Here is a 12553-nt window from a genome sequence, read left to right as displayed (position 1 = left end):
TAACTTCAATTGCAGAAAAGAATCACAGAAGCTGTTAACCTAAAAATGTAAGGCACAGAAGGTAATCTAGTTCATAGTTCAAAATGACTTTTCAGTAGGCTACCACACTATCACTCCAAATGCACATAATTTGAAAATTCGTACTGCAAGTCTTTGCAGCTTACCTTATGACTCCCTCATCAAAAACAGCCTTACTGATGGCAGTGTAAGAACTCGGGAGTGTACTGGATGCCGGGTGGAAGGCCGCCTTGATCCTATTGGATCTTTCGGCGGCCTTCGATACAGTAAACCATGCTACACCCCTGGATCGACTGGCAAAGGCGCCGGGGTTTCACCAAGATGCAAGAAAACTACTGGCATAATTTCTGAATAATAGGACTTTCACAGTGGAGATGGGAGAGGTTAAATCTAAACCTTTCAGCTCCCGGTGGGGGTCCCACAGGGGTCATCGCTGAGCCCGACTCTTTTTAATCTTTATGTAGCGCCGTTAGCTGGAATCATTAGGGCATGTGGTTTCCTTCCTGTGTCATACGCAGATGACACACAAATTGTGGTCTCAATTACAGATGACACCTCAGACACTGCAGACAAGTTTAAGAACTGCATGAAGCAGGTCAGTCTGTGGATGAAGAGAAACTGCTTAAAACTTAATGGGGATAAAAGAGAAGTCATGCTACTGGGTACAAAGACTGAAATCTAGTCCCCAGATTGGTGGCCGGCCAATCTTAGTAACTGTCCCTCACCGGTTGAGAAAGTAAAAAATCTAGGTATTATGTTAGACAACAGACTTCGGATTAGGAAGCTATTGCCTTACATCCCTATGGATTCCCGTAAAACGGTGGTTACCACATTAGCTCTGTCAAGACTCAACTAAGGGAATGCGCTATATGCTGTAATGCAGGCGCAACATCTGTCCAAACTCGGCTGCAAGTTTAATACTAAATATCCCCAGATAAGAACACATATCCCATCGCATGGACACTCTACACTGGCTCCCCTTGGCAAAACGAATTAAATTCAAATCTGTGTGTCTAACATATAAAGCGCTCCAGGGTTCGGGTTCATTATTCCTTAGAACTCACCTCAAGCCATATGTTCCCAAAAGAGAACTACGATCCAGCCTAGCAAAACTAATAGAGGTTCCCCGATTCAAACAAGATAGGTGGGGAGGCAGAAGTTCCCTACTGCATGCAGCCAAGGACTGAAACAGACTCCCTCTAGCTATCAAAAACAGCACCTCCCTGTTGTCATTCAGGAAATCAGTAAAAACATGGCTGTTCAAACCCAGATAGTCTTGCTCCGCTAGCTGCACTTGGTCACACGTCCTTTCTTTCAGCGCCAAGATGCCTATGGACATATGAGCGCTTTACAAAACCACAAATCAAATCAAATACTGCAGCGCATGGGGATCCCTGCTTTTATATTAGATGGGCGCAGCTGTTGTATCCTGACCCCACGGCAAGTGTTCGGATAGATGGACTTACATCTGATCCAATTTGGATCGACAGGGGGACCAGGCAAGGGTGCCCCTTCTGACCACTTCTCTTTTCCTTAATGTTGGAACCGTTGGCTTGCATTGTCAGGAAGCCACAGAGAGGCTGCCCTGAGCTTCGCACATTGCCCAGTAGGCATATCGCTTTATGCCGATGACATGGTGCTTTTTGTTAGGGAACCACAGATATACTTAGCACCAATCCTACGTGAGTAGGTTAGATTTGGGCGTTTTTCCAGGATCAGCATTAATTGGAATAAATCATTGGTGGTGCCTCTAACTGTGAACACTGTTCCCCATGCTCTGGAGTTTCCTCTTGTGTGGTCCACCGACCCTGTAATATACCTAGGTGTATAGGTTCACTGTGATCCGGAAATACTTGTCTGGGAAAATTACTGCACTGCATGCACCATGCTGGAACAACAGGTTGCTAGATGGACGTGGATGCCGCTATCACTAGCTGATCGCATAGCCCTCAATAATAGGATTGTTCTGCCTCGATTTTTGTACCTGTTTAGCAACATACCAATAAAACTGACCCAGATTTTTTTTTAAAGCGTACGTTCATTGATAGTGAGGTTGGTATGAGGAGGAAAACAACCTTGCGTGTGCTGGGACACACTTACCCTTGATTATAATAAAGGTGGCTTTAGTGTACTGGACATGCACTTGTACTATCTCTGCGTGCAGGCGCAATATGCATATGAATGGTACAGCCACCATGAATTAATTCCTCATGTGGCGGTTGAGGACGGTGATGCACACCCGATTCCATTAAGATATATATTGACGCATTCCCACAGAGGTACCCCCAAAATGGAAACAAATACGATAGATACCACAATTGCAGCCTGGCAGTCTTGGCTGCGAAGCTTTCACTATATGCCCCTTTGCCCCCACTGGCACATCATGCGGCGCCGTCGGTCGCGCATGAAGCGGGTGCTATGCACACCCTGAGATTAGCAGGTATAGACAAAATGCAGGGCCTATACCCAAATGGCAGTTTTCTTATGGCAGAGGAGCAGCAATATGTACACAATAAGTCACTGCTATTCCGGTTTCTATTTCATAGGCTTAAATTGGCGATGCAGGCCCACTATCGCACCTTTCCTGACAGGCCACCGACACTGCAAACTCTACAGATGCTCTTGGTTAGCCCTACACAACACAAATTGATTACCAAGCTATATAGGGCGGCAAGGGACGAGAGGGTTGTTGTTGAGGATAGGAGCCTTGCTCGTTGGAATAATAGTCTTTATCCTCAACTCACGCAGAAGGAATGGGACTACTGTTGTCAACTCACTAGTGCATTCACCTCAAATGGCAATTGGCGCATCATTCACTGCAAATACCCCCACCAAGTATACCATACACCACTCAGATTGCACAAATATGGCCTTCGGGAAAGTAATGCATGCAAAAGATGTGGGGCTTAGGAAGCAGATTTCTGGCACCTGGCCTGGGAATGCAGGAGGATGTGAGAGTTCTGGGCGGAGGTAGTACACCAGCTTCAAGTTTTGCCTATTGTGTTTTACACCATATTTGAAGGGCACAGCTGGTAAATGTATCAGAATGGCACTGCTGCTGGCGAAAAGGAGGGTGGCAATAAAATGGGAAAGTACGATGGCTCCACTGCCAGAACACTGGATAAAAGACCTAGTGTATTGTAGGGAGAACCTCGAACTTTATGCAGAGGAGTTGCCGGCCCTTTCTCGACCCAAGGACATTTGGGAACCGCTATTGCACTATCTGCGGACAAGAGATCAAGCAATACCAGCGGATGGCGAAGATCGATAACATCTTACATGTATAAAGCTTATCTGGCAAATGCAACAGACAGTATGATTGTATCTCACTGCAAATTGGCAATAGGAATGGCTAGCCAGATGTTGTTTGCGTTATTCTGTTCTTGCAATGTATGCGATTTTGTCTTTGTATACAGTCTGAGAAACTAATAAAAAAAAGGGTCATACTTATTGAGTCAACAGGTAGCTGCACAAGTTAAGAGGCAGTGAGAAACAAGCAACAGGGGTTTATATAGTGACCCACGTCATGATCATGTGTCTAATGTTAACGTGTCCAAATAAGTGTTAATTGGTTTCGTAAGGTTCTTTGCGGCAGCTTTAGATTGACTGGCCCTTCGAGTTGGTTCGTAAGGAGCTTAATTTATAACCTCACAAGTGAGTGGCGTGTAACTTGTAGTGAAGGACTATAGGCAAGTTGCTGAGGGGGCTGGAGTGACTAATATATTCATCAGTTATAAGACAGAACAAATTTGTTGACTGAGTAATAGCAAACTTCCTAACTTCAATCTCATTTAACAGTCTTCATAGTGGTTCTCAGATGTTGAAAATGTCTCATAACTACATTTTAACTGTACATGTTGGCACATACTGCAATCAAATATAGAACCTATTATGAGGTGTTGGAACAGCATCACCTTTATTATGTGGTTAATATTGCCTTCATTCCGCATCATTATTTCACGCTTAACAATGTATATGTAGTTCTGTTTACAACCTGATTCAAATGCAATTTCTGATATCCACTCCAGGAATAACAATAAGGTATTTCTAAGTGTGATTGACTGAGACAATGTATAACAACATTTTGAAAACATCAAACATATATAGTTCATTTTTAGGTAGACCTCAGCTGCACTGCAAGCTTCTCGTGTAAAAAGAAATACACATTTTAATGGGAATCTAGCTTTGGGAGGTTTTTGGCTCCTTCTGGTCAATATGCATCCTTTAGCCAAAATAGTGTTCTTGTGCCAAACTTTCCTTACCTGCAAGTAGGCAGTTTTAGTAATTTTGCATCAATGAATATCAGATTTACCTCTGCAAACTGGGGAGTGGAAGTCAAAACTGCGCGGAGACCGTGGATCAAATCCTCCTTGGTGATACCATGCGGGTCACTTGGTGGCTGTAACAGAAAGAGGAGGGCACAATAAACTGATTTATCAGAAAGACACACAAAGCAAGCATTATAATCAACCATTCAGATTATTCCTCAAAATTGGATTAGTAATCACTTGCAAATCCAGGGCACTATCTTCGACGGACAGTGATGATTTTCAACTGTGATCCTACGAGATGTGATTTACTAAAAATAACTGGAATAGTGATGCTACTCTTTCAAAAACATCACTTAGGGGATAAAGGTTTTTCATTTATCCAGAGAATTTTTGCTTTGATATGAATATTTTTTGCTTGCCCTAAAAAATCTTTCCTTAGAAACAATAAATCCACAGAAATGTTTTCTTATCTGAGCCCAAAGGATTCTGCCTTGGTGTGGTGGAGGTGACTTTGGATGTGAAATAAAAACGGTCTGAAACATTGCCCCATCACCACGATCAGTATGTCTGTAATATTCAACAACTGTCTGTCCACCGTTCAAATACTGATTTTGTTATTTCGGAGGTCTCAGAGAAAAGTTTTGTTGCAAGAGATTTAATCACACGGGCCTTTTTTTTTATTTATTTTTTTATTGAGTTTTGATACCAGCAAACAGACAAAAAAATAAATGCCAAAGTAAGTACACAATTAATCCATGAATTTGTAAGACGCAAACAGCAAGAGACAAAATAATAAATATACATATATGACTAGCATCAAAATCATTACTGCCCCATCCATTTCTCAATTGGTAACCATCATTTATGCCCAAACATTTTCCATCTAGTACCCTTAAGTTTTAAAAGAGATGATTCAAGATGATAGATTGATAACAATTTCGCTTGCCATTTTACAAAATTTGGTGGTTCCGGATCTATCCATTGCGTGGTAATACAGGATCTATATACAGACATGCATAAAAAGACAAGAGCTTCTTCTGCTGTCGATCTTTTATACAGTATACTTTATTCCACACCAAAAATAACCAATTGTGCCGTTAATTTTACCCCAATGCCGAGGCTATCCTTAATATATCTCTCAATATCTTCAAATAATTTAAAGAGCTTCGGACAAAGGAAAAAAACATGATTCGTATCTGCGGCATTTAAATTACAACAACTACAATAGGTCCCCCGACCAGACTTCCATTTTGAAAGTTTAGCTGGAGTGTAGTACAAATCAAACACCGACATATAATGTTGCGCTTGAAGAGTAATAATACACTGGTGGCTACCTCCAAACTTCTTTCCAGCATACTTCCCTCTACACCCAGCTTATCTTGCCATTTCTTTTCATTAGCCAGGAGATCATCTTCCTCCGTTGCCAAAAGAAGTTGGTACAGAGGACCTATTCTAGATCTTCTTTTGATTGCTTCAAGAATCTCTATTTTATCGAGAAAGATCATATTTCTTAACAGCTTCTCTTCGCAAAAGCTCCGTAGCTGAAGATATTTAAAAAAGTCAGCTCGCTGCAATTTATACTTGCCCGATAGACAATCAAAAGAAGCCAAGCTCTTCCCCTGAAAAAGATCTCCTAAGTCCCGCACACCCAGCTCTTCCCATCTTATCACCCGATCTTTAAATATTTCAGGGAAAAGAGGACACTTATGAAATGGTGTATACAATGTTAACTTACTAGAGATTCCAAATTTTTTCTTCATAATCCTCCAAACCAGATATGCAGTGTGAAATATTTTAAATGTAGTCTTTTTATAATAACTTGGTTCCACAATTCTGTTCAGACATTGTTTGGCCTCTTCACCCAAAAGCATCTCATAAATAGAAAGGGCAGAAAAATCTTCTATAGGATCATCTGGTAAGGTTAGCACCCCCATATGTTGAAATAATGCTATCCAATGATAGAATTGAAAGTTGGGAACACCCCAGCCTCCTCTCTGCCTAGATAACGTGCATTTTACACCGGCCTTTTATGGTAAAAGAAATGACGTTAATTTCTCTGACCGAAAAAAAAAGTAGTTACAAAAATTGGTGTGAATGAGTATGAAACAAAGTCGCTTTTGCAAAGATATCCTATGCAAAAATGTATAGAATAATACAGGTCAACACTATTTGGCAAATCGTAATGATTAGTATCAGAATAAAATAGGGAGTTATTCAGTATTATTTAATACACATCAATAGAGCCAATGCTGTGTTCCCTATGAAAATACAATTGTTACAAAAGCATGTCTCTGGGGGAGAATCAAACTTTTAAGTGAGATTCAAGGAAAGATGAATCATTACCCTGATGACAAAGAAGCAAATATGTACAAAAGTCCTACGTATGAAGGTCTGTATTTATGAACGAACTATATACATCGAAGAGGAAACAAATAAACATACTCAGCTATTTAATAAAGAACTAAAGATTAACATCACACCTTTTAGATAAATGTGAAGTTATTTGAACTTTGGGTATGTAATCCCCATACCCAACGCATACTCATGAGACTTGAAAAAGTATTTCAGCTATCCACCTGCATTCATAGTTCAAGTGCAAAACAAGAACTAACCCCTGTTCTCTGCCCATAGTTTTTTTTAAATCATTATCAATACTAAAAAACAAGACTTCTAGAAGGTACTCAAAGGGAGAAATGAGCCACGGTGACCTCAAAAGGAACTAGATTGTCTCTCCTCATCTTGCTGAATAGAGAACTAAAAATGGAAACCGCATGGAGTCCGTAAAGGTAGACCTGGTAGCAAACAATTTTTTCTGTAAGAAATTCACCAATCTCCTATTGTTGCACCTTTGTTTCATTGTGGTTTTTGAGCCTGGCGAGAATGGTTCTCAAGCCTGAACCAGGTTTTGTATTATCGTTTTCCATTTTGCATGTAGTGTGATATGGACAGTATCTTGTCTGGGATAGTGGTGGTGTCTTTAACTCGTTTCTTGAGTGAAAGCTGCTCATACAATACTGAACTCACTTCTCATCATGCGCTACATGGCTAAGTGTGCTGTAAAGGATCTTGCAAAGTGTGGCTGTATTTTTCAATGTTTGTCCACCACTCTGCATTACAGAATGAATACAGAATTGACCGAGCACCAGAGAGGTGTTGTGCATATCTGTGACTCAAGTTGGAAACCATAGCCCCCCCACCAGTCAACATTTTCTAGAAGCATTCTGTCACATTGTCGTTAGATTTAATAAGCTTGGTCTCCAGAAATCCTCTCTAAAACAAATAATGACGGCAAGTTGCCACTGCGTATGTCCTACCAGCCTAAGCCGAAACCTGGGTATTTTATTTGCAAATTCTCCAAGATATTGTCCTTGAGACAGATAAGAAAGCACAGATACACGAGTAAGATCATGTAGCTAGATTTCACAGGAAACAGAAGTCAAAGACAATGGAGAAAGATGGTGAGGCAGTACAATTTCCAGGAGAAGGTATCAAAAGAAAAACAAAGGTTTTGTTCACAGTACAAAATGGGTTAGTATATGAACAGATACATTTTGAAACGTTTCCTAATCAAGAGCTAAATCAGGGATGGTTTTGAGATCAGTCTGTAGCAATTACAATGCCCTAGCAGTGCAAATCAAGTAAGCAATGCACCCCAGCACACCACAAAAAACAATTAACATATTTGCAAATTAAAATCTTTAAAACCTTGCAGGAAGGTGGAGCTTATGCAGACCTTGCAAGTAATGATGGGACTGTAAAACAATGGATGTTTTTAGGACAAAGAATCAGTGCTTTGAACTAGCAACTGCTCTTAATCAGGAGCCAATAAATGTATAATAACTGGTCAGAAATATGTCCGTGTTCTGTTCTACTCGGCCCAAATGTACATTGTAGGCTTGCAAGCAGATAAGTAGGGAGTTCCAAAGATTTTAAATTGCTTTAAAACGCAAGATGAAAACAATGTTAAGTAAAAAAAAATCTAACTACATGAAGACTTTGCTTGTTGAAATGGTTAATATTTGATTCTTTTCTTCAAATCTTGCTCACATAATCGAATGCATTGGTAAAGACGGAAAGACATTCTTATTGATAGAAGATCATCATGTCACTTGGTTTTAATTAAGAACTATTTTTCATTCTTGCATTTGCCCTAACCCCTTTCTTGCCTTACATCATTAGTTAAGGATTCCACTTCCCACAAGCACATGCAGTACCAAATTAATACTCTCTTTTTCAAACTAGAATGTCAGTTTCCATCTACCATTTTCAAACTTGATTAAATTATGGATATCTTTATGTGCAAATTTCCTAACATTTTCATTATGCATCTCAAACTTGACCACCACTTCTCAAATGGAGGGAAAATCATCTGGTTACAAAAGACTTTTTTTTTTTTTAATTGATCACAAACATGTTACCTGTCCAACACCGGTACAAAAGGGGGTGGTGATGGACGGAGCATCTAAATCAATCAAACACTCACACCCAGTCAAAAGATCTGGGTTTAATCCATCATGTTCTTTAAGCCACTCTGCCACCCCAGTTCAGACATGGCTATATGCAAATTAGTCTGACCCTGTGCCTCATGGGAACAGTCCAGCCCGAACTGTCAAGCCAAGTCTTCCCTGGACCGGAAACAAGCTTTCGAGGACCGGTTTCTGGCATTCCAGCCGTCTTCAGCCCGGCTTGCTTGAATCCAGTGGCAAAGTGAGCAAGGGACTCACGTCTGAGCATACCCTGCCACACTTATGGCGGCCAAAAGCGGTACAAAAGGGGGTGGTGATGGACGGAGCATCTGAATCAATCAAACACTCACACCCAGTCAAAAGATCTGGGTTTAATCCATCACCGTTCTTTAGCCCACTCTGCCACCCCATTCAGACATGGCTATATGCAAATCAGTCTGACCCTGTGGCTCATGGAAACAGTCCAGCCCGAACTGCCAAGCCATGTCATCCCTGGACCGGAAACAAGCTTCCGAGGACCGGTTTCTGGCATTCCAGCCGTCTTCAGCCCGGCTTGCTTGAATCCAGTGGCAAAGTGAGCAAGGGACTCACGTCTGAGCATACCCTGCCACACTTATGGCAGCCAAAAGCGGTACAAAAGGGGGTGGTGATGGACGGAGCATCTGAATCAATCAAACACTCACACCCAGTCAAAAGATCTGGGTTTAATCCATCACCGTTCTTTAGTCCACTCTGCCACCCCAGTTCAGACATGGCTATATGCAAATCAGTCTGACCCTATGCCTCATGGGAACAGTCCAGCCCGAACTGCCAAACCATGTCTTCCCTGGACCGGAAACAAGCTTCCGAGGACCGGTTTCTGGCATTCCAGCTGTCTTCAGCCCGGCTTGCTTGAATCGAGTGGCAAAGTGAGCAAGGGACTCACGTCTGAGCATACCCTGCCACACTTATGGCGGCCAAAAGCGATACAAAGGGGGTGGTGATGGACGGAGCATCTGAATCAATCAAACACTCACACCCAGTCAAAACGAAAGAAAATGAAATGAAAAATTGCACTTGTATAGCGCGTAACAACCCGGAGGCCTCGCAGCGCTTGTGACTGATTGCTTAACGCGAGCTCAGGGTAGTTCAGCAGGTTTTGGCAAACAAGTGCGTTTTCAGAGCTTTCCTAAAAGACATATGGTTGCTGTTTTCTCGAAGAGAGAGAGGGAGGGAATTCCAGAGTCTGGCCGCAGTATGGGAAAAGGAGCGGCCTCCCCAGCGGGCTTTATTGACTTTGATGGAAGTAGCCAGCTGAAGGGTGCAAGAGCGAAGGGGGCGGGACGGAACATAAGGCGTGACCATAGGATGTAGAATTGCGGGACCTGTTCGGTGAAAGGATTTGGTAAAATACACATAGCCTTAAATTGCACCCTTGCCGCCACTGGAAGCCAGTGAAGTTCCTTTAGAGCGTTCCTCGCTGACTGCCAGCGGGGTAGGTTATAAAGTAAGCGAGCCGCGCTGTTTTGTGTGACTTGGAGCTTCTGAGTGACGGAAATCGGGACTCCCATATAAAGAACATTCCCATAATCCAGGCGGGAGAGTATCAGGGCCTGGACCATGACCCTCCTCGCCTGGAATGGGAGCAGAGGGAGCACCTTCCGCAACATCCTCATTAGCCCGAAACAGGTGGCGGCGGTCTTGGTAGCTTGAACCGAGAAGTCCAGTGCTTTGTCGAGCCAGATCCCGAGGCTCTTTATCTGGGACTTAGGGGCGGGGGGCGGGCCCAAACATGGTGGCCAGATGGATGCAAGGGCAGAGGGGGGAGGATTGCCCAATAGAATGATGTCTGTCTTCTCCCCATTGAGTTTCAGACAGGAAGACTGGATCCATCTGGTGACAGCCTCTAGAAAGGGGCCTAAGGTGGAGGATGATCCCTCAGAGTGGTCTAAAGAGACCACCAGTTGGGTATCGTCCGCGTAGGTGACGATACGCACACCAAAGGGATGGACTAGCCTGTCTAGAGGTTCCATGTAGGCATTAAAAAGGGAAGGGCTTAGGGAGGAGCCCTGGGGGACCCCGCTCCTCCCTAAGCCCTACCCTTTTTAATGCCTACATGGAACCTCTAGACAGGCTAGTCCATCCCTTTGGTGTGCGTATCGTCACCTACGCGGATGATACCCAACTGGTGGTCTCTTTAGACCACTCTGAGGGATCAAAAGATCTGGGTTTAATCCATCACCGTTCTTTAGCCCACTCTGCCACCCCAGTTCAGACATGGCTATATGCAAATCAGTCTGACCCTGTGCCTCATGGGAACAGTCCAGCCCGAACTGCCAAGCCATGTCTTCCCTGGACCGGAAACAAGCTTCCGAGGACCGGTTTCTGGCATTCCAGCCGTCTTCAGCCCGGCTTGCTTGAATCCAGTGGCAAAGTGAGCAAGGGACTCGCGTCTGATCATACCCTGCCACACTTATGGCGGCCAAAAGCGGTACAAAAGGGGGTGGTGATGGACGGACCATCTGAATCAATCAAACACTCACACCCAGTCAAAAGATCTGGGTTTAATCCATCACCGTTCTTTAGCCCACTCTGCCACCCCAGTTCAGACATGGCTATATGCAAATCAGTCTGACCCTGTGCCTCATGGGAACAGTCCAGCCCGAACTGCCAAACCATGTCTTCCCTGGACCGGAAACAAGCTTCCGAGGACCGGTTTATGGCATTCCAGCCGTCTTCAGCCCGGCTTGCTTGAATCCAGTGCCAAAGTGAGCAAGGGACTCACGTCTGAGCATACCCTGCCACACTTATGGCGGCCAAAAGCGGTACAAAAGGGGGTGGTGATGGACGAAGCATCTGAATCAATCAAATACTCACACCCAGTCAAAAGATCTGGTCCTTGGATGCTGTTCCCATGAGGCACAGGGTCAAGGCTGATTTGCATATAGCCATTGTCTGACCTAGGGTGTTGTGGAGTGCAAATAAACGATGGATTTAGGCCCAGATCTTTGTACTGGGGTGAATGTAAGACATTGTTCTGCATTCTGTCCATCACTTTTTTTTTTTTTCTTTTTTTTTTTTTTTGCTATGCTTCGAGTATGCCGTTGGAAGGAAACCCACTGCTGGGACCACTGACAGACGCGGCGGTGACAAGGAGAGCGCACAGCTGTGGCCTGAAGGGAAGGTAGCGGGTGACCTATACCCGGATGACACTTTCCTCAGCCTACAAAATATGTGTGCATCTGAGGAGCCAACGGCCTCGGAGCTGCTACTGTATTATCAGCTGAGGGCGGCATGTAAGCACAGATACCCTGTGTTCCCCGAGGCTCCACCGACATTGGCAGCTCTAGAGGACATACTGTCGAACAACTCCTCACGTAAATTAATAACACGCATCTATAGGAATACACAAAATACTACACCATTAACACACACTAATTCAAGGTTGCAGTGGGAGGTAGAGGCTGGCATTAGTATTACTGAGAAGCAATGGACGTTCTGCTGCACTCAACTAGAACACTTATCGCCTACCTATAGACTGCGGCTGATACATTTTAACTATTTACACAGGACATACCGCACACCTAGACAGTTATTTAAAATGGGATTGCAGGCTGATGCGAATTGCTGGAGATGTGGAGAGCGGGAGGCTACGTTTTTCCATCTAACATGGGTGTGCGGACCGGTGCATAGATTTTGGGTGACAGTCTTCCAAACAATAGGCAGATAGTGGCAATGACGCTAGCCCCGGATCCAATTGTGGCCCAACTGGGATTTGTGATGGGCGTGCCCAGTGAATCTCGGAAGTTTGTCGCTCTT

General features: G+C 43.6%; 1 protein-coding gene across 1 annotated transcript in view; it reads right to left on the bottom strand.

The window, feature by feature from the left end:
- MMS19 (MMS19 cytosolic iron-sulfur assembly component) overlaps positions 1-12553 on the bottom strand; it is a 479913-nt gene that overhangs the window by 342459 nt on the left and 124901 nt on the right. Inside the window, exon 9 of the mRNA XM_086922625.1 lies at positions 4331-4417. Coding sequence (XP_086778751.1) covers positions 4331-4417 — 87 coding nt within the window. The remainder of the gene's footprint in view (positions 1-4330; positions 4418-12553) is intronic.

Source organism: Lissotriton vulgaris, chromosome 5 (genome assembly GCF_964263255.1).
Source record: "Lissotriton vulgaris chromosome 5, aLisVul1.2, whole genome shotgun sequence".
In the NCBI taxonomy this organism is placed as follows: Eukaryota; Metazoa; Chordata; class Amphibia; order Caudata; family Salamandridae; genus Lissotriton; species Lissotriton vulgaris.
The sequence above is the reverse complement of the archived record's forward strand: the minus strand, read 5'-3'. Positions and strand labels throughout refer to the sequence as shown.